This window comes from Porites lutea, chromosome 3 (assembly GCF_958299795.1).
Source record: "Porites lutea chromosome 3, jaPorLute2.1, whole genome shotgun sequence".
Taxonomy (NCBI): domain Eukaryota; kingdom Metazoa; phylum Cnidaria; class Anthozoa; order Scleractinia; family Poritidae; genus Porites; species Porites lutea.
Window position 1 is genome coordinate 49,230,725 of NC_133203.1, and position 22,968 is coordinate 49,253,692.

A 22,968-nucleotide genomic window follows, 5' to 3' on the forward strand; every position below is an offset into this window, starting at 1 on the left:
AATACTTTCACTCTTCAGTGACTCTTTTCATACAAAAATGTACAGTGTTTGCTATTCTAAAATTAGATAGGACTTTCCAGTTCGAGGAAAAACGTCTTAATAAAATGCAATACTCTCACGAACCTATGAATTTACAGTGAATTGAACAGACCGACCATTCAGTGAATAAATAACATTTTTTAAAATAATTTTGAACGTTTGAATGCTGTACATTACCCGATGGATTGATAATTAATGTTGTGAGTTACTGAATGAGTTATTAAATTTCATCGTGTAAGATACTTCTCTCCGTTCACTGCTTCTATTATAAGACCGCAATAATGTAATTTGTTCGTTCTTCAAATTCACCGAAAATTGAAAAGATCTGTTTCAGCCCCTCCAGGAGCCATTTGAACCAAAACAGCCCCATCAAAAGCCTATTCCAGCCCAAGCTGTGTCTCATTTCCACCCATGGGTCTAAATCAGTCCTAGGTAATTGGACTGTATTGGCCCTGACTAAGGGAGCCACATTGGACCCCGAAAATAGGACTGTGTTTTACTCACCGAACCGGGCCCCATTTTAAGGGCTAAAATCTTTTCTTTTTTTAAGGGCTAAGATCTTTTCGATTACAGTTAACTGTTTCCTCATTTGATTTCAACAAGACTATGGCAAAACAAGAAAACATAGTCATGGGAAGTAGTTTAGCCGCGCGAGAAACAAATGTCACGCATGCAAATCATTGCTTCCCTGTCGTAATGAAATACTTTTAGTTCCGGTCAAAATAACATTTGTTCTTCCAAGACCACAGTTTGCGTCCGCGACGTATGTTTTCTATTTTATGCAAAGAGGTAGCAAAGTGTTAGTTTGCTTCGTAAGGCCCTTAAAACCACGTATTGGTTCGGTAGCCTTTTTTTCTTGCATAAAAAGTACGGTTTCAATAAAGAGGCGGCTACTTATGAACTTCTTGTATTTTCAGAGAACTATGGTTAAAATGCAGCATTTCTCATCTTTGCTACTTTCTCTAAAATGGACACGTGACTTGCAAAGAGCGGAATGTTACCGCTGACTCTCTGCCAGCGTACTGCAGCCGCATCATCTCCTGCCTGTGGACCAAAAAAAAAAAACAAAACAAAGAAATAGAATTTTGTCACAATTTTTTAAGTCTATGAGAAAGACGTTTTCTTCACAAACTATATAACCAGACGTGTATGTCTACAGACACGCTACGCGACACTTCACAAGAGAACAGTCTGAATAGGTTACTCACTTGCAATTTAAATTCACTGAACACTTCTCCTGTATCATCATGAAAATTCACTGCCACTGTCTCCATCCAAGCGTTATCTGTGTTTCGCGGATCGTCTACGTAACCTTTGTAAACCTGCAAAAGCATCATGATGCCTATCATGCAGCGTTATGTTGTGCATGCAAGGGAATTTTCGATTTGGGATATCACCTTTCGTTTGTCTTCCCCGGGTGGGAGGTACTCAACAGAGTTTTATACGAAAAGGCTCCGCCCCGAGGTCCAACCTTTTACTCTTTTATATACCATTTTTGGCAGAAAAGGTACTCCTTTCGCATACATTCTATTGACAAATGGTACCCCTTTCATATACTTAGTTTAAAACTTTCCATCCCTTTATACTGCCGTAAATTCGTTGTCTTTTAAACATGAATAAATCACAAAACCAGAACATTTTCTCGACTTTTTCACAGCTACAAAATGCATCTGTTAGCTCTTTTGGACCTTTTTCCAACCGCAATGACAGATTTCCCCACCCTTTCTTATACCTGAACAAGTGAAACCTCTACCCTTTCATATACCCGAAGCCTGAAAAAGGTACCCCTTCGTGCGGAGCCTCCCCATATATGCCATTATAGGGAGTACAGTAAACAACCGCTAATAACAACCTACCTTTTCCGAAGTCTGGTAAAACAGGTTCTTGTATTTTGGGGTACTTATTGGCAATTCAGGTTCTTATTTTTTATGAAGGAGATAATAGATTATTGACTACCAGAAAATAAATAAACTTTTTATTTATTCACAATTGCATTATCATAACCCCAACAAAACTGACTGACACATTTATATACAGTTTAGCACAGTATGTTCTTGTTACATTTAAATTTACAACTCAAAGTTACACTCCTTTGCTAAATTGTTTACAGATCATAATTTAACTGTAACTCACATATAAGAACCTGCTTGATCTTGCTGGACTAAACAGGTTCTTGTATTTTTTGGGATATTAAAGTGGCAAATTTCTGCCCGGAGGTTCTTAATCCACAGGTTCTTATTAGCGGGTGTTTACTGTAACTCCCGGGTTTGTTTGTAATACTTTATTCAACACTGCTTACAGGCCCATTTTTGCAATCATTTGTGTGGTTGGTTCACATTTAAAACCTGATCGTGGGCGTGGAAGTATGCTATTACTTTTATGACTTTATCTCGAGTATCATTTGAGCAACAACTTACCTCAACTCCTTCTTTGAAAAGTCTTTCGACCAATATACTAATCTTCTCTCTTTCCTCATCAGTAACACTAAGTTTTGCCATCGCTTCCTCCCCAAACTCGGCCTTTAAGGCTTGGGTCACAACTTGGCCTGGTTCAACCATGCCCTGAACAATAAACAAATAAACACACACAAACTTATGCTTTTCACAGCCTCGCTAACAAGCTTACGCAAAGTTTGGAGCTAAAGAAACTAGTTTCCAGGCCCAAAAGCGTTTTCCGCTTTTACCTACAAAAAGAAACTCCCTTTTCCCTTTTAATTCTTACAGTGCGACTACTGTAACCGGGGCCACGTAGACAAAGTTGACCAATCGGATTACAGGAAAATAACAATACATTCCAAGAAAGTTGGTTGTGGGCCAATCAGCAGCTTGTAAAAAAAAACAATAAGTTACTCGAAGCACAAAATTTAAATATTGATAGCCAACGTTTTTCAAGAAAGCAAAATGTTTCACCAGACAATGTTTTTCTATTAGAAACTTCACATATACACACAGGAGACATATTTGTTTGACACAAGCTGTTTGTTTGGCCTTTTGCAAGTAATTTCTTCGCTGCCATTGCCAAAATTGCAATAACATGCGACCTCAAGTCAAAATTATAACTAACGTTTACACTTTTCGCCTCCGTCACACATCCTAACGGATCTCTCAGGAATCACGGGCTTTCCTCAGCGGGTTCAAAAGGTCACGTCTGTAGGTTGTTATTGTTTGATTTCGATCCATGTTGTTTATTTCGTTTTGCGGTAATTATAATTGACAACTAACTTCTCGGAATGTATTGTAATTTTCCTGTAATCCGATTGGTCAACTTTGTCTAGGATGCCCCGGTTATAGTAGTCGCACTGTAAAATAATTGCAGAACAGAGATTAACAAACAAAAGAACTTGAGCGTCTCGGGTCACTCAACCTTGACTTATGTGATCGCCATGCACACGCCTGAGGTTTTTTTAGAAAGTTGAAAAATGTTTTCTACAACGTATTGAGTGGCTATTTCGTAAGCTGACAGAACAGTCGCTTAAGAAAGCGTCATTGCTGTGTCGAATTGCATTGTGGGATTGTTTTAGGGATGTTGTGGCTTCTTTCATTGGATATTAGGGAGTTTACGCAACGACGATGGCGACAGCTACGAAAACGTCACTTAAAAAGTGAATTTGCGCTGCTTCAAACTTTATCGCACTTATTCCATCTCGTTTAATTCGTCAAATGTTGGCTAATTTTGTTGGAGTTGAATTCTAAAGGATTGTATCAAAGTTCAGGAAAAGAAAGAGAAAGTTGTTGAATTTTGTTCCCGTCCTCGAAAAAACGTAAAATTAGACAGTTTCACGTTGTAGTCGTGTCTAAACCTATTGATTTTTTGCCGTTCTCGTTGCCGTCACCGTCGTCGTTGTGTAAACTCCCTATTACCTGCTTGCGGAGGAAACTGGATCAAAATTCGTCCCACGATGCAGTTTGACACAACATCGACCCTGTCAAGTTATCACGTGACCTATAATGCATCTGCAGAGCCACTGCAGTGCGTTAAAAAGGTCGTAGTTTTTAAAATGATATTCTCTGGGTTCTTCAACTCCAAATGAAGTCATGGATAATTAAGTATTTATATTATATTTATATAGTAAGGTTTTATATATAGAGACCTTTAGATTCTAAGACGAGAACGACGACGAGTACGTAGGAATACGCAAAAAAAAACCTCGTCAAATTTCGTACTCGAAGTCGTTCGCGTCCTCGAATCCAAAGGTCTCTATAGGGTAGATTGACCACCGTAGAAGGATTGAGTAGCTGAAGTTTCGGGCGCCAGCCCTTAGAGCCAATCAGCGAGTGATCACGTGATGGCTTAACTGCCAGAGTTGAAGTAATTCAAACTTACCCCTGGTATGGCCCACTGGCTGTTATCCCTTCTCTGAATGGCGACAAACTCAAGAACTTTCTTGCCTCCATCCAGCATGACTCCGCCACTGGTTCGTTTCCACCTGGAATAAAAAAGATGATGAGATTTGAAAGATATTGTAATCAGCTTCCACGGAAATAAAAAATGAAAGAAAGAAAACAGTAGAGCTAACAAAAATTTCATTTACCTTGTGACAATGGGATCAGCCGCATGATTAGGACCAAACCGTCCCAGGAGCCCTCGTCCTTTCATGCCCGTGCGTCCCATTGGGTTACTGGGGAGAGAAAGCAGCAGGTATTTTAGTCCTCTTGTAAAGGTTGAATTTAAAAGGCAGCATTCCATCGTATAATCTTAATCGTAAAGTGTGACTACGAAAATTTTAAACAACCAGTGGTCCAGTTCGCTGAATAAATGCACTGAAGACACATTTTTACAAGGTCAGCCTCTATTAAACTGAGGTAAAAATATTAACATATGAGCAGTGCGCAATACTCTGTCTACTGTTTACTTCACATTTCAGCTCCTCTTTTTTACCGATATTTGTGAATATTTTACTTCAGGTCGAGGCTACATCTTTATTAATGTGCCACTGGTGTTTATATCCAGCGGTAATTTTACTATGAAAAAAATAGACTACTAATATGTTGCAAAGGATTGAGCACCCCGCTAGCAGTGCCTTTCTTTCACTTGCTCGATTTTGGCCTACACGGGAAAGACTCCTCATGAGCGTCTACTCATAAAGTTATATAGCCTCGGTATTGAGAGCAAACTTCTTAACTGGTTGAGGCATTTCCTCACGTGTAGAAAGCAACGAGTTGTTGTAAGAGGGACGTTTTCTGATTGGGCACCTGTGATATCTGGTACCCCACAGGGAACTATTCTTGGTCCAATTTTATTCCTATCATATATAAATGATATCGTTGATAGTGTCTCTTCAAAAATTAAATTATTTGCGGATGACACAAAGATTTAGAGAGAGCTTCGCAACCCAAGTCTCGATGAACAATACCTTCAAACTGATTTGAATAATCTTGGTAAATGGGCGAAAAAATGGCAACTTCGTTTCAATGAGGAAAAGTGTGAAGCAATGCGAATAACGCATTCTCGTGACAAATCGACTACGAATTATAAACTAGGTACGGCCTTAAAAGATGTCAAGAGCTTTAAAGATCTTGGAATTATTATATCAAAAGATCTTACTTGGAGTGAACATAGTAGTATTATGGTGAATAAGGCGAACCAAGTCCTAGGGCTAATAAGACGGTCTGTTGGAACAGCTAATACAACAACTTTTTCATTGCTTTACAAAACATTGGTCAGACCACTTCTAGAGTATGCTGCTCCAGTCTGGAACCCATATCTTGTCAAAGATATTCATGCAATAGAGAGCGTGCAAAGACGCGAGTCAAGATTAGCTCTTAGGCAAAAAAGAGGTGATATGTCTTATGAAGAGCGTTGTGACACGTTACTTTGGCCATCTTTGTCCAGTCGTAGGACATATTCCTCTCTTGTTGAATGTTATAAGATCGTGTTTGGCTTATCACACTTGGATTTTGAGGAATTCTTTCAATTCGCAAAAGTCAAATCCACTAGGGCAAATCACTCGTATAAGCTTTATTGTAAATTATCTAGAATCAACTGTTTTAAATATTCTTTTTTTAACAATGTAATTAGTTATTGGAACAACTTACCTAGTAATTTTGTTGAAGCCGGTACCCTTGAACTTTTTAAATGTAAACTCAAATCCTTTTTAAAGTTGTAATTTTTATTGTTTGTTTGTTGTTTTTAGGAGAGTTTTATTCATAGGGTTAACCTCTAGACTCTCCCTTTCAAATTTATGTAGTTATATATGAGTTTGAATAAACATGTATGTTATGTTATGTTATGTTATGACTCTGCATGAATCAAATTAGATCTTTGGTGAGCATGCATTGAATGTTGCCAGGATACAGTTTCTAACCCAGGCCTAATATCCGTACGCATGCGCTTGGTACAGCGGTCTCAGTTATGACCAGCGGTTTATCAATAAACGATGCCCGCACACAGAAAACCAGTTTGACGAGAGAAAACAAGAAGATCCGGCTTCGTTGACTTCAAGGGTTTGACGCGATTCAGGCAGTCTTATTTTTCTTCCTCACTCAAGAAAAAGACAAGATTAAAGAGAGGTTATTTTGACAGTTGGAGACACGCTTTTGTGGCCGTTGCCGTTGTAGAGAGGTTTAAACAAGAGTTAATATATGGACTGTCGGCCGGGACAAAAAACAGAGGCCTTGGTGGATAGGTGGCCGACTGTATAGAACAGTAGTTACAATGGCAAAACGCGGTCGAAACTTCGGGATCAAGGACAAAGTGACTTTCTTAAGGCAAACGATAAACGAGTTTACCACACTAAGTAAGAACACTTACAGCGGCAGTCCGTCTATGACGCGGTAAGGACCCATGTGACTCGCGCGGTTCACGCGATGTTCCTCGTCAAGCCTGTTGTACGCCAGCGGCGGTCGCACTGAGGGTAGCCTGAAAAAAAAGAAACGTCATCAGAGAATTTTTCTAAAAAAATAGAATATATTCAGCGAGATAACGAAGATATTTCCCTGCAAAGTCGCCAAAAATTTACAGACGTTGGTATGGTCGGGGCAAATTCGTACCCGACAACATACAAACGTCTGTAAATTTCGCGACTTTGTGGAGAAATTTCTTCGCTCGCTTTTAACGTATCAGCCTTGAACGTGGTACGTTCCCTAATTTTAAGGCGCTCTTGCCAGCGGTGTCAATGGATATTCGCTAACTGGTCTTCATCAAAACTTGAAAAAAATAATAATCGTGGAACAGTTTTATAAAATATTAATTAACAGGTTCATCTACAGTTGCCGTAAGCATTTTACAGACTTACATGTTCATTAAATCAGTGTCAGCCCATGGAGGCTTTTTCAACACCACAGGAGCAGTGTAGTTAACAGGATCGTACTCTGGAAATTCTACCTGGTAGTACACAAAATGAGAAATAAATCAATAAAGTGTAATGTCAAATCAACACCACCTTCCACGACAACGCTTTATGGCTCGGACAAAAGTCCTGTCATTTTGTTATTCGACAACCTCGTTTAAGTAACTGTGTCACGAAATTTATCGAAATTGTAACAGTAGGAACTGCAAACAAATTGCGTGAAACATCAAAATAATCACTCAAAACATTTAAAGAAGGTATAAACAACAAAGCACAGAAAAGAGTAGGCAAGGATGGACACACTTGAAGAAGATTAACACGCAAAAAAAATTGTGAGGTTTTGACAAGCTGCTTAACAGTTTTTTTAACTTCATTTTTGTTGTTTGAAACTTTTGATATAGGGCTTGCGAAGTATCTTTGTCAGACAAGAAGCTGTGATTTTATCATTTACAAGTAATTTCTTCGTTAATGTTAAGTCCCATAGCGCATAAGAAAGCGTAATTGGCAATAATAACACACTGAACTAGATAGCCATGACACTGCAGCCCCTGTAACATCTGAGAGATCAATAGTTTTTGCTCTTTTTTACCCTATGCCCTTGCTCGTCCCCCGCCCTTTTCCTGCTTGGCTAAATGAAAGGGATCCCACGGCTACACAGGTTGAACTCTGCCAAGAAACAGATTAAAAGTATTTACTAACAACGGGAAAGACCCATTCGAAGTAGTCCTTTCTCCGCTCATTAACAGTGCCCGCTCTCCTCGGACAAATATTCACTTACTTCCCAGGGCACGTTTTCGTCCGGGACCGGGAATCTCTTCGCAGCGCATTGTGGGTAGGGTGTTGCCCGCGCCTTGTGATGAACGAATGCTGGTGCCACTGGCCGCAAATCAAGAATGTTTGCAGGCGCAGGGTCTGAAAAAGAAATAGCAAAAAAAATACCAAATAAGGGCTTTTTCTTTGTCAGACGGAGAAACGCAAAGATGATGACAACGGAGGCTGCCTCCCATCTTTAGGGTTCAGAAATTTCTCGTAGTATTTAAAACAACAAGAAGTATTTTTATAAGTGTTTGGAGTGTCCCGAGTGCATCAAAAACAACAACAACAAAAAACAAGTTTAAGTGCTTATAATTAAAGGAAAACTAATTGAATACCCCTAAAAGAAGAAATACCTTTCAAAAGAAAACGTCGAAAATATGGATAAAAGCAATAACATATTTTTAACAAGCCGTTTATTCTCTAAAAATATAGAGTGCTGCTTTGAAAAGTCGTATTTGTCTTTCAAGCCTCTTAGATCCTTCCTGAAGAGCTGTAACGATGCGTACAAATTTGGTTTGAGATTTGTACTCAATTTCACCCTCGTAGTCCAAGGCTTTGAAACTAAAACGGCGAAGAAACACAATGACACCATTCGTGCAGCCACAAGGACTCTTAAGAGGAAATTTTGAAAACATCGGATCACAGACGACATTTGTGTTTACTTACCCACGGGATTCGAAGATGTATTTTCAACCTACACAAGTAAGAAAAACAAGTTACTAAAATATTATATCTAGGCGAAGCGCCAGTGACTGTCCCTGAAATCATTTCCTGTTACCATTATAAGTATTTTTCTTAAGTGCTCAGAAGTCTCAAAAAAAGCAAGCAATTCCTACTGAACTACTACTTTTATAGCGAAAAGTGAAGTCAGTGCTAGGAATCAAAGCAAAAGAATGAGAATGAGAATGCAACGGTGAGAATGCAACTCACCACCTCTGGATTAGATATCCACATGCTCTCACATTTAGTTAAGAAGTATGAAAGGGGTATTAAAGAAGAGGAAACATTATAGAAGTTGACACTATTATTTTTAAGTTATAAAAAACTTAAATAGAAGTTCTGTAGTGAGGGGTCGAAAAAAATATCTTCGGGCCCAAAACAATGTCTTTGACAGTCACAGCGCTCAATTTCTCAATGATCAACATAATCCAATAAAGCTTTCATGGCGAGCGTTACGCTTTGATTCTCACTTGACTCACAAACCAATGCCTTTTCGCTACGCTGCCCTGTAGCTATACTGGCAACCAAAGTCAATATTCCCTACCCTCTGATTATGAAGCAAATCAACCATGGTCTTGACAGTTTCAAATATGGAGGCAACGTTTTCTTCCATTCGTGCCAGTCTCCTCTCTAATCCTCCCACGTCACGTGTCGGCGGTCGCCACTCATAAGTTGGTTGCTGGGAAGTTGCTGGTGTTGTAGGAGATCCCTCGGCGTCTTCAGCGCTTGTAGTATCCAGGACACACTCCATCAAGCGATCAAGCTTAGCTGTCGCATCATCTAGCCTAATGATCAAAGGCAACTATAAGGTTTCTTTCGTAATAGACTGCAGAACGGGTGTATTTTTCGTGTTTTTCGGGCGAGCGAAGTACGAAGCGGGCGTGGAGGGCGAGACAAGTGCGATAGGAGTTTCGCCCTCCTCGTTCGCTTTGCGCCTGCCTTCACTTGCCTGAACAAAGGGAAAAACCTGTTCTGCAGGCTTGTTTTGCAAAGATCTGGTAGAAATTTGCGCGCCCATGCAGACAGAATGGTGCGTGTTACGTTCAGTGCATAAAACTGAATTTCAGGAATTTCTTCTATCACCAGGGCCGGGTAGTCCCCTCATTTTTTCTAGGCGCTGTTGGCTAAAAAAGAGCTCCTGGTAAAATCAACTAAGTTCTCCCTGAAAAACCACTTTTCAGGCATGACAATCTCTCATTTTGGATCTTCTGGGATTTTGATACCATTAAATAGCGAGACATTCCTGAAAGGCATATAATGACACATTTCTGCCACTACCTACCTATTTATTTATTCATTTACTTGTTTATTTGTTTATTTATTATTCTTTGATGCAGAAACCCACTCAAAAACCCCTGTAAAGTACTGACAGTAGTCAGTGCCATTGTAACCAATGTACTTTCAAAGGAAGGGGGAATTACGGGCCATTAAATCAACAAATATTATTTAATTTTTTATTTTATTTTCAGGTTTGTTGAATAAGGTTAATACCTGTCTCCTAAAGTGCAGACTCGTTTTTCCATAGTGTTATTTTCCTCCGCTTTTTTCGTATGCATGTAATACTCCGCACCTTGGAACTCCCAGTTCATCAACTGCTCTTGCTCGTAATCAGTAAGTGCGATTTCTGAAAAGATGAGGAAAATTCTATCAGATTCATATCAGTAACATAACCTTTCAATACGAGAAAATCGGTCCAGCGCTATATAAATTCGTAAAGCGTACTTTTGCGAGTGTTTTGAACACAAATCAAATGTGTTTCACGGTGAACTTCAGCGCTATCCTTTACGACAAACAACCGTTCAAGCGTGGTGAATATTTAGCAGAACGCTGTTTTCAATAGATCGTAAAGTTCTACGCTTCTGATTTCTGACTACTCCGACTTCGACTCCGTCGCTAGTGAAAACCAGCCTTTAAGATAACTTTACGGATCAAATTTAGGTATCTGGGAAACTGACAACCTACCTCTCCCCTAAGCCAACATTTTGCCCTAAGTGAGGAGTAAGTGTTAACGTTAATTTAGGGGAGGGGTGGGCGGGCACTTTCCTAGAAACATAAATGACAACTTACTCATCGAGCTGCCAGAAGGTGGATTGCCACATCGACACAGCTGCCAGATCCATCGTACAAAAAGCAGGATGTGAGAGATGAAGATTAACGGTGGAAAAAACAGAGGTCTGCCGTGATACTCAGCGATCAGTTCGTAACGCTGAAACTTCCACACTTTATCTGAGTCTTCTTGAACCCGCTCAAAAGTATAACTAGAAAGTAAAGAAATATTCAGATTTGGTAATCATGTCCACTCGGACTTGCCCCTCTCTGCACAGTCGTTTTTGTCATGTTTCACTTAACCATCAGGCACGCGTAGAAGTGGAGGAAAAGAGGTTACGTTCGAAAGAGTCGAAACGGGGGACGAAAGACGCCAAGACGACCATGGCAGTAGTTGATGCAACTTTTGCAGAAAAAGAATCCTGAGAAACACATTTAATTCTTTGTACAACAGTTCTTGTATACGATTTCCATATACTCATCACTTTCTCGCGGCTGGGCGCTCGGTCATTGTTTTTAAGAAGGCCTCAGAGCTCAGGCATTATCCTATTCTTTTGTCACTGTCTAATCAATGTAAATATAATTTCAATAAGTGTGAATAAACATTTGAAACTGAGACACGCCTGTGATTATCTGAGTTGTGTTAATATCGTTTGGTAATTTGGCAATTTTTAATAATTTATGTGCATACGAGGGAATTAAACTTGCCTGAAAATGGCAATAAGAAGATTAAGAAGAAGAACATTTGTGAACAACATGTATCCAGCCAGAAGAGCTGGAGATAGCCACTGGGCAGTAGGGTGGACTTCAGCGTACTCAATGGGCTTCTGACCTAAAGTAAGACAAACAGAATATCAAGAAAATTAAGCCTGAGAAAGCAGATGACATTTGGCGACGCACAGATATGGGTAGGGCTTCTGATTGGTTGAATCAATTTTTTGTTTTTGTTTGTTTGTTTTTTCTTTTTGTATGTGTACGTATCTATTTCTTTATTTAAAACATATGTAAATATGTATATATAAGGAGGCGAGCCAATTAGCACGACTTGCATTTGCTATTTTTAAGTGACTGTGTTTCTTATCTTGCTAATTGACAACATGTAATTTACATGAATTTACTTCTCTTTTTCTTTCTCTGGGGCACTAATAAATATTGATTGTTGTTCTTGTTGAACAACCTTCAACAAAAGAATTCTAGGATACTTGCACTACCCTCTGCGCGCCCCTCTCACCCCAACCCCCCCTCCACCCGTTCCCGACCGTCAACACCAAGGACAGTTACCTGATATTTCCTCGAGGAAAAGCTCGCCATACATTTGCCAGTAAGGTAAGTCTACTATTCCTCGTAAGACTTCCCAGAAGCCCCTTTGGAACTTTCCGGGGCCTGGGAACGACACCGCCTGCAGTGCTATTCCATAAGCAATGATGAATATGAGCAAGATGAATACAAACTGTTTTAAATCTTCCAACTGCCGTGACAAAGAATAAAACAAATTAAGATGAAAACCCTGTTACTGAATGACTGTCAATATCACAATAAGACCAGGCCCCGGTTGTTCAAAAGGTAGATAGCGCTATCAAGCGGGTAAATCACCATCCAGTGGATCAGTGACTGTTACAAAAACCAATCGTATTATTTATCCATCTTTCGAACAACTGGGGCCAGGGGCCCGTTTCTCGAAAGTCCCGGTAACTTTACGGGCCCGCAATAAAAAATTCAAATCGAAATATAAAGAATAAGAGCGCGGGTCCTGGCTAGCAAACTACTCCATTTAGTTTCATTAACTGACAGTTTTATCATGTTAGATGCAAAACTATTGAAACCTCGATCTTTAATGTAAACGGAGACAGCTTACCGGGCCCCAGAGCCCCATAGTTTTTAAAAATGGGACCAGGGGCCCGTTTCTCGAAAGTCCCGATAATTAAAGGTTGTTGTTTACATGCAAGGTACAGGTTTCAACAGTTTTACATCTAACATGATAAATTAAAACCACCAGTTAATGAAACAGAATGGAGTAGTTTGCTAGCCAGGACCCGCGCTCTTATTTTTTATATTTCGATTTGAAAATTTGATTTCGGGCCCGAAAAGTTATCAGGACTTTCGAGAAACGGGCCCCAGGGCTTCCTAATCCTCTCCCTAAATGAGGCCAACAGAACACAGATTTTTTACTACAGCATGATCGCATACAACATTCACCCGCTAGTTTATGAAGGAAGGTTTCCAAAACACCTCGCCTCTTAACCATAAGGTACACGGTGTATTTTCATTCGAGCCTCTGAATAAATGAATGAATGAACAAAACGAACTACCCAACGGAAGAATGAAAAAATGCGATGTAATGAAAACATGAAAGCGTGTGAACAACGAAGAAGTGTGGAAGTTTGGACCCCTTCCCTCAAACCCCTCAATCCGCCCATATCCTTCCTTAATTTACTTTACGGCTTTTCCGACGTTTATTAACCAGTCCTCCTCTGAATTTCTCTTAAGATTTAAAGGAAAAATCAACATTACCATGGAAACGTGCTGCCTAATGGCCCCTTCCCATCTGTGTCGTAGACTGGAACAGTCTCTCTTTTTTCTTAGTTAAGTTTTGCATTTTGTAAGTTAAAACACTATGACTAATAAATCCTAAGGCATACTTTAACCAGACATTTGACACAAAATTCGATTTGTCCACGTATTCTTACCATTTTTCTGATCATGACAAGTTTGGGACCGAGCTGCCTGTTGACGGACAAAATCTGTAGCGATCGCACAATAAATACAATAATATTCAGAGAGAGAATTATCCGGGCAGCTTCAAACGTTGAATCAAAAAATCGCAGGAAGACGGCAACTACAAAAGCAAGCAGGGAAAACGTGTCCACTACATTCCACGTGTCACTGAAATAGACGCTGAGTTTGTCGCCAAAGCTCTTGGGTTGTTGAGACAACAACTGGAAAAAAAAGAACACAATAGGAAAAAGACATATTAAAACGCCAAAAATATATGTACGTCTATGAGTCGTTTGTAAGTTGCCTTTAACTATTGGTTTGGATTCAGCAGCGACTTTTTAGAAGAGTGGAAGAAACCTATTCTATATGTGACGATTTTCAAGATCGGCGAGACGCAGCTTCGCCTCGTTACAATCACCGTTCTTATGTGTTTAACAGTGGCCCTACTGATTTACTCGAATAAGCGCCGCACTTGCGACAAAAAAACAAAAAGGAAGCGCCGAGGCCCGATAACATCGAAGTCAAAATACGCTAATGTTAGTTTAATACGAATAATAATAATAATAATAATATTACCGTACTTAAAACAATTCTCTGTCGCGTCCAACTTTCAAATAAACGTCGTCCTCAACTAAACGCCGCCCTCGAATAAGCACCGCCTTTGAGGCATGAAAAGCGCCGAGCACTTATTCGTGTAAATACGGTATTCGTTAGTATAGGTGTGAAGATAATGTAGTGTAAACACCAATAGAGTAAGAACACAATACAGTGTGAAACACCAACCTGTCTTATTTCCTCTAAGATGATTGTAAAGATCCAGAAGTAAAGAATAATTTCCACCACACTCAGACCACCAAGAGTCGCGTTAGAGTCAAACTTTGGGAAGTACATTGTGATGACGTAAGCATAAAGCACTATGAACGCTATGTAAGACACCTGCGATAATAAAATCGAATGACATCGATAAGAAATTACATAGCATTTTACTTTTATGACTTTTTTAAAAAACAGGAGAGACATGAAGGCTGTCAGTTTTGTAGTATTTTCAATTGAAAACTGGGAAAAATCGATTACGTTTTATTTTCCTTTTGTTTGTAATGCTTCGAACAGAAAATTATTGCGGAAGCATGCCTTAAGACCTCATAATAGAGCGGTTTTCATTTGAGTGTCGAAAAGTAATTGGTTTTGCACTTTCTACACGATGCGATTGGCTTAGAGCGGTTTTCACTTGACTGTCGAAAGGGATTGGTTTTGGTTTTGGTTTTGGTTTTACTACGCCCTTTGGTTGGCTAGTGTATTTACTTTGGTTTTGGTTTTACGACAGTCAAGTGAAAACCGCTCTAAAAGATTCGCGCCACCTTTTCATCCAATCAGAAGTAAAACCAAAGCCAATTGTGACGCGCTCGCATGCATTTTCCCGCGCTTTGCGTCAGCCACATGTAATTACTTCGAGTTTTGATTGGTTCAATGTCTTGTCTGTGTCCTATGTGATTGGCCAGAGTAATTACTGTGGTTTTGGTTTTACGACACTCAAACGAAAACCACTCTATATCAAATTCATTTCAATACAAGCTAGATAAGGCTTCTCTTAAATCCGGAGGAGGGGGAGGGGTCTTATAATTGGATGTGAATTTTTGTTTACAAGCAGATGGGGCTATAACGGGGGGGGGGGAGAGCTTATAAGAAGGGGAGAGAGGGGGAGCTTTTAAGCGGCAGTTTACGGTATTTTCAAAAACAAAAAGAATTATAATTATTAGAGCAGTTACCAAATTGCCCATGAACTTGGTAAAGGGCGCGGCATAAAATGAATCAATTCTCTCCCAAATGGTCATGTCTTTAGATCGCATTATAACTTCCATGGCGTTATCATCGTGAAGCTCTGAAATGAAAATGAAAACAAAGTCATCTTGGAAAAACCAACAGAGAAGAGTGGAGCAGAAGAGTTACACACCTTTCATAGCAATATTAAAAGTATTAACAGTATTTGTTCTAGGTTAACAAGAATACAGTTGAGAATTGACAACAAAAGGGATGTTTTGCAACAAGTGGAAACGAACGCCTATCGCAGAGCAAGCACCAACTGAGGCTCAAGACATCATAAAAATTGACCACGTGTAAGTAGTTGCTGTTCTAAAGGTGAAAAAGGATCTCTTATACATACGTTAGCGTTTCCCGAGGGGAACGGAGGGGGGCTGTTCTAGCATCAAATAAACCTTTTACCCAAAATAATATCAACCCTCGTTTCCACGGCGTTTTTAAGAAAATTTGAATTCGACAAACACGAAATCTTTGGGAAAGAAGTTTAGACAGTTTGTGCCGGATTTCTTCGGACCTGGCTCGCTCACCTGGAATATAGTCCACGACATCTTCAGTATCAGAGCCTACATGAGATTCCTCGTCAGTAACAGCGTTTCCATTACCGGTTTCAATCTTCTGAAGTTCAACTCCTCCTCCTCCTCCTCCCTCAGCTCGTTCCCGCCCGGTCCCTATACCCTCTTGACTTCCTCTCCCCACGTTTCTTATACTCTTACTGGTCAAACTCTTTTGCGAGCGTCGCGCGGCTGCCTCGCGTTCGTGATGTTCGTCAGGAACAAAATAAATTAGTGGAAAAATGAGAAATGGGATAAAAGTGCAGATGATGATCTAGAAGAAATAAAAGAAACAGCCGTTAAAGGTTTTTTTTAATAGTGGAAAGTGCACTTAGTCCACTTAGGTTATTCGGCTAGTTTACAGGCACTCAACTCAAAACTTGGAAACAAACAACTCAAATCTAACACAACAGGATTAAAAACCCTAAACTAGCAGGAGGCAACCATTTGGCTCAGGATTTGAACTTGGGACGACCAAGAACAAATCCAGCTAGTGGCAAGAGCGGAACTCGAACCCTGGACCGCCTGAATGCGAGTCCGACGCGCTGCTCCCTGAAAAAATGATATCTTCTTCATAGTCATGGAATGCTTAATCAAATCTGTAATCATACACTCGCGACGGTGGAGCCGTCAAATACTTTAACTTGGAAAACATGCATGCATCGATCTTTCCTTTAAAGTAGAAACTACAACAAAAATATACATGCCATAACGATTACTCGCTTTCAACATTCTTTGTTTCACCTCCACGAACCTCAATATTCTAGGAATCAGCAAATGCTAGATTTGATTCTTTTCACATCAAATGTTAAGAGAGTCAAATTTCTGAAACTTCCTTTTTCCGAGAAATTATTTTCGCGATGAAGATATGGCTTCTTATGTTAAAAAAAAATGTCTCTAAATGTATTAAACGAAGTTGTGTTGCTCGGGAAAAAGTATTTATCATTAACGATACAGCCCAAAGTACGATACAATAGACAAAATTTGGTATTGAGCTAAATACAGCTTGCAATCAATGCTGGGCGATACAATTGACATTTGACAGTTCAGTTTGATAAGATTCGTCCACATGAATACCGTTTGCAAGTTAGTCACGATTTAATATAACAGAATCGAAAATATTCAATTTTTTTACACCTTCCACATTTGTTTAGAGTGTAACTTCATTCAAACTTATTCGATTTAAGTCTAATGGCTTACTTGCTAGCTCGTGGTACCCTCTGATCCAAACCCCTTTTAACCTCACCTTATCCCCAAAGGTAGGTACAGTTTTCTCACAATTTATTATTACGATCTCGTGGCCAAGGCGTCCAATCTTCGAGCCAAAGTTGTGTAGTTGTGTAGTACATTACAGCAAATACCCACCCATTCATCCCTACCGAACGACAACGCCCTACTCCTGTACCTTACCTCATCCCAACCCTACCCCTATGGGACTATCAAAGGCAATTCTCACCACCGTATGTCCATGTTCATGGTATCCATCCAGCGTTGGGCGAGTAACATGTGGCATCTACTCACCCACCCCCTCTTAATCCTACAGAGTTCCAATCACATTTCCCACCTCACACCCACCCTAACCATCAGGGATTACAAAGTACAATTCTCTTACCTTCCACCACCTTGTGTTCATGGCCATGGTTCCCATCCAGAGTCGGGTGAGTAATTCTTGACAGCTGACATGCGCAATAAAGTTCTGATCCTCGGCCATCACGGCCAGATCGAGCGCTGTTAGATGACCAAATGATTCCAGTTCCTTCACCAGCAGGGTCTGTGACAGAGTTTCGTTTTCTTCGTAGCACTCCTGTAGAACGCCAATTGCGTCCTGTTCAAATTCACTACAAGGTTGAGACAGACAAAATAATTTTAAAGCTCCTTCAAGCTAGATCAAGGGGCCTCAATAAGGCGAAGGCACACGGAGCAAAATTGTCTGCAATAGGCCGATTTAGCAACAGGACGCGAACGTCAGTTGACAACGGGAAAGCGCGTGGAAAAGACTAAACACGACTTCCGGTGTTCAATTTGCCGCTCTGCAATTGGTCAAGCCAGTTGTTTAATTTGCGCGAACCATCGTCAACTGACGTTCCCGTTCTGTTCCTAAATCAGCCTAATGCTACACACAGGCCGCATGTTTAGTTGGACAAAGCTACTCGCTATAACATTAGAACCCTTTAGATTCCAAGACGAGGAGTGCGCTTGCGTGATCCAGCGTCATTTTGGCGGGAAAACGTCATAGCATAACAAATGGACCTTTGTTACACTTGGGTTCAAATGTTATTGCAGACAGAACCTTTACTACGCTTAGGTCCAGTTATTACACTTGTTGTTCCTTCCACAGGTAGCTTCAAATCCATTATGCCGCCCGAATCCCGCTCTATTTTTTGGTCAAATCCCGGATCCTGAAAATACCCATACAAGTACAGACCCTGATCAATTTTACAATGAACTTTCCCTGGCCAGGCGCATTCATCCCTGAATGATACTCACGCAGCACTTTCACACAACTCAACACTGATGTCTGTGATGGTGTCATCAGAAGCTGATTTTGAAGCCATAGACTTGAGAAGCCTGGTAGCCATGAGAGCACTTGGGATTTGTTCACGGCCCATAATCCACATCAGTTTAGCCATGGCTATCCTGTTACTAAGCACCGCCCAGATGAATACGTCACGAAACGGTCTCTTGAGCGGATCAAAGGCCTGAACAGGGTTCACTAGAAAGTAAACCGATCAGCAGTAATTTTTCAATGAAACAGGTAATAAAAGGAGATTTTGCATTTGAAAAATTAAAAGAGGTGGGAATCATGGTCAGTTTTAGGAAGCTTAGCATTTGTACAATCTCCTCTTCCCCTCAAAAAAAAAAAAAAAAAAAAAAGCAACCACAACAAAAACAAAAAACAGGGAATTTCCCATTCAACTGGAGAGATTACAAGACTTTTTAAATTCTACTCCAATCTACAAACATTGTCAAATTTCTGTCACACAAATGATCATGGTTGAACTTAAATGCTTTTAATTCATTCATGAAATTATGTTAAAAAGGTTGAAAGTATCTAACCAATGAGAGCTTTGTATAGAAAGTAACGAATAGTGATACAATTTGTCTTAAAGTAATGTAATAGTATCACTGAAGGTATCGACTTACCAAAAACAAATGTATCCAGGCTAGTTTTGCGGGATTTATCAGTATAAACAAGGTATCGCGGGTCTCGAAGATAGAGACTATGATAAGAATCTCCCATCAAATTCTCAATCACTTCACCAACAATGGACATGTTAACTTCTTTTACATTCTTTTTGCTCTAAAAAACGAAGAATGGTTATATGTTAGGCAAACAAAGTCAGACAAAATCTTCAACCAGGACCTACGAACAACCTGGTTCAGCTTTATAAACAGAAAGAAGAATGGCCACAGTTTAGAACTTGCTTAAAATTAAAAGACAAAAACAAAACAAAACGAACCATCTGTTGCTGAAGCAGCGGCTTAATAACACTGTTGTTTGGAACCTGAAAAGGAGAATTTAAACGTCGATCAGTCACTATTGACGATTCTAGGAAACTGTCCCCACCTACCCCTCCCCTATCCCACATTTAACAATAATTTTTCAAGTAGGGTAAAATGTTGGGTCAGCGGAGGGGTGGGTGGAAAGTTTCTCCGAAATGTTCTACTCATCCATTTATTACATAAAACTGATTCAGTGCTTTCTCAAGAAATAAACATGAAGTGTAGTACGAACATAGCCTAATAAAAGGGTCAGGATACGCTATTTTCTCAATTTTTTGCCTTACTTATATCAGAATTAACAACTGTTTAAAACAATACAAGAAATACAGAAATGTCAACAAGGCGCACGGGTGGGCAAAAACATTGGATTGCATCTCAGTGAAGCTAGAAGAGAGTGGACAAGGGGTCCTCCAAATTTGCTAGGTGGCAAGCAATAATTTTGTCAATAAAAAGCGTTTCATTTTTCAGCAATTTAGGTACAACCTTGTTGCTCCTTTGTCCCTTTAAGCATACCCTGCAACTTCTGTTAAATTTCTCACTGTTATTTCACGAGGTACTTACCCCAGTATACAATTGACATAGGATTTGAGGAGTAAGAAATTCCCTCATGCTCAGCCCGTTCCTAAGAAAGAGTTCTACAAATTCCGTCTTGTCATCAAGAAAAGCTGCCAGCATGGGGTCCCTCAGGCTCTCGGTCTACATACAGTCAAGCAAAGCAACAGCCACTTTAAGTAACAGGTTAATGCTGCTAAGCCTATTTCCCTTTCGTAAAAGGTCGATGCCACCATTGCTAACCAAGCCTTAAGTCATTACAGCAAACTATACAATACAATACAATAACCTTTCTTTAACGTGGACAATGTTTTTAACTAATTAGATACTTTACAGACATGCCACGAAAAATAAATAAATAAATAATTAAAATAAAAATAATGATAGAAAGAGAAGCTTTCTAATTAAAAACCTAGTCATTAAGGATGTAATGTATTTCCTGGATTAAGTTCCAATAAGGGTTGATTTCCAGTGTCGCGTAATTGTTATGTTTGTACGTGCGTAAAATTTACGTTCGCAAATAAAATAGACGCAATGCATGAAAGGTCGCTCGTGAGCGTAAAAGTTGAACCTCGCTCAACTTCTCGTTTAAGCTCAGCACTTTTCATCTTGCCTCTATTTTGTTGACGTGATTTTGAAGCCCAAGTTGAATTTATGTTAAAAGTTATGGAAAGGGCTAAGGTCACCTGTTATTGATGCAGCAGTTAAGAAAGACAGTTGGCTAGTTTATTTATTTAAATATTTCGGAATTTTGGCGGGTCAGTGAGGTAGTGTAGTGGTAAGGGAAAGAGAGTGGGATACGACAGGTCAGGGTTTAACCCTGGCTTGCGATCGTCTTTCTTTTTCATAGAAACACCCTCAATAAGAGGTCAAATCAATACGAATAAAATATCTTATTATGTACAATTAGGGCTTTTCAGTGATAATTTACAACACTGCGTTGGGTACTTTGTCCGAATCCTTGTAGACGCAAGTTGAAGGTTGCAAATGAAGTAATGAGCTATCGATGCATCACAAAGAGAAGGTAAGGTGATATAAACACTATGGGTTACGACAGAGATTTGGTTTATGTTCCTGGGCCCGGTTCCTGAAAGGCCGATTAGCGCTAATCCAGGATTAGTTTTTTTCGACTTTTTGTATTTACCTTCCTATGCATTGCTTAGAGTAACATTTTGTGTTATCATTTCTTTTTTTCGAAGTAAAGGCACAACAGTATTTTGTAAGCTCGAGTAATATGTTCTTAGACTAGAAAACCTTGCTTACACTTAAGCTCATTCCTGGGTTAAATCTAACCATCTTTCGAGGAACCGAGCCCTGGTGGTTCTTTAACGTCTCAGAGTAAGTACTGTCAGGGTTGGGTTCGTATAGATTTTTGGATCCAAAATTCAAGACTTTTTCCAGACTTTTTTCCAAAACGATAATTTCTTTTTCCAGACTCAGGGTTATCGAATAGCTGATCAACAGAGACCTTGAAAAATATAGGAACCAAGCTTTTTCGCGATACAAGCAAACGTACAGTAACCACCGTGCAAGGCGGACATAAGAGATTTCTGAAACTTCTCATTCAGTAATTGAATATCTTGGATATGGGCGAGATAGAATAAGATTAGCCTGAGAGAACATTCGTTTCTCCTCGCTCTTCGCCGTTGGGGACGTTTCGCGCGAGGAGAAACGGATGTTTTCGCAGGCTAGAATAAGATCTGACCACGGGAAAAACTTCACTCACTATGTACTAGTTGTAGCTTTAACAAAAGCACCAGACTTTTTATCATTTTTCCAGACTTTATCGATATTTTCCTGAATGTTCTTCCAGGTCTGGAAAATTACTTTACAAATTTCAACACGTTTTCAAGAATTCAAGACTCTTTACGATTCACAGTAACTGTGGATGCTAGCCTGGGACCAGGTTCCGCAGTAAGGGGAAACGGCAAAAAACGGGGTGAAATAGCAAAAAAAACAAAAAACAAAAAACAACAAAAAAAAATTTCGGCGAGCGAAGCCACCATTTCCCTTTCCCGGACTATACCGCTCGCCTCGATCCGCTCGCCTATCTTTCATTTTACGCCTTTTCCCCCCACTGCGGGGCCGGATCCCAGGCTATGTTGATGCACACGATGGTTTTTGGTCTTTATCCGAAGAGACACTAGATGGTGTAACCAGATCGCACAAGTCAAAGTAAAGGCAGCATTTTCCCTCAGTTATATCATAGTTAGTAGAGGAGACTGGTTAAAAGCTGGCAAACATCAAAGTTGAAAACAACGGTGCTGTAGTTTATGTTGGAAGCTTCCTGACCGTGCACAATCCCGCGTTTTTTGTTCACAAATTGTGACTGAATAAATAAATGCGATGTTTCCATTGGTCAGTAAGTTCAAAATGGTAGGAATGCTATTGAACGTTGTGCACGGTCAGGTCCAAAAAAGTAACAAAAACCTATAGCAAAAGAGCCTAAGGGGTTTCATAACCATTCCACTTTAATAACTATGGTTATATAAAGATCCCGAGTGTTGGTCCGGTGGAGAATTGAGTCCCAGCCTACCCCTCCCCAGTAGGTTACCAACCAACTGAGCCAACCGGGTAACGGTCAAATTGCACGTGTATCAAGAGACGATACTCTTGGCTGTATGTAATTTTAAAAAAATGTTCAGATGAATTTAACCAAGAAACGTTTCACCCCATGTAAGGGAATGAGGAAACAGGAATCCGTGAAATTTTTGCTTGTGGAATTCGGAATCCTGGGCTTTGGAATCAAGGAAGTCCGGAATCCCACTAACGATTGGAATCCAGTATCCAAGTTCCACTGACAAAGACTGGAATCCAGTACCTGGAATCCGAGATCCGTGGCGTGGAATCCGGGATCTAAGACTGTTCCTGGGTTTCCTTACATGTGGCGAAACGTTGCACGAGAATGAAAGCAACAGA

General features: G+C 39.9%; 1 protein-coding gene across 3 annotated transcripts in view; it reads right to left on the bottom strand.

The window, feature by feature from the left end:
* Positions 1–22,968, bottom strand: part of LOC140931337 (transient receptor potential cation channel subfamily M member-like 2) — a 45,294-nt gene continuing 22,326 nt past the window's right edge. For 2 of the 3 annotated variants that reach the window (XM_073381131.1, XM_073381130.1), the window contains 23 exons: positions 20,059–20,193; positions 19,455–19,499; positions 19,138–19,294; positions 18,481–18,706; positions 17,606–17,831; positions 15,970–16,267; positions 15,391–15,503; positions 14,408–14,560; positions 13,597–13,845; positions 12,191–12,377; positions 11,618–11,741; positions 10,931–11,121; positions 10,355–10,487; positions 9,408–9,648; positions 8,810–8,837; positions 8,106–8,239; positions 7,274–7,362; positions 6,790–6,897; positions 4,571–4,657; positions 4,363–4,465; positions 2,457–2,600; positions 1,248–1,361; positions 1–1,083 (listed from right to left, as the gene is read on the bottom strand). In XM_073381131.1, coding sequence (XP_073237232.1) covers positions 967–1,083; positions 1,248–1,361; positions 2,457–2,600; positions 4,363–4,465; positions 4,571–4,657; positions 6,790–6,897; positions 7,274–7,362; positions 8,106–8,239; positions 8,810–8,837; positions 9,408–9,648; positions 10,355–10,487; positions 10,931–11,121; positions 11,618–11,741; positions 12,191–12,377; positions 13,597–13,845; positions 14,408–14,560; positions 15,391–15,503; positions 15,970–16,267; positions 17,606–17,831; positions 18,481–18,706; positions 19,138–19,294; positions 19,455–19,499; positions 20,059–20,193 — 3,402 coding nt within the window. In that variant the 3' untranslated portion in view covers positions 1–966. The remainder of the gene's footprint in view (positions 1,084–1,247; positions 1,362–2,456; positions 2,601–4,362; positions 4,466–4,570; positions 4,658–6,789; positions 6,898–7,273; positions 7,363–8,105; positions 8,240–8,809; positions 8,838–9,407; positions 9,649–10,354; positions 10,488–10,930; positions 11,122–11,617; positions 11,742–12,190; positions 12,378–13,596; positions 13,846–14,407; positions 14,561–15,390; positions 15,504–15,969; positions 16,268–17,605; positions 17,832–18,480; positions 18,707–19,137; positions 19,295–19,454; positions 19,500–20,058; positions 20,194–22,968) is intronic. The other variant, XM_073381132.1, reaches the window with a different exon arrangement.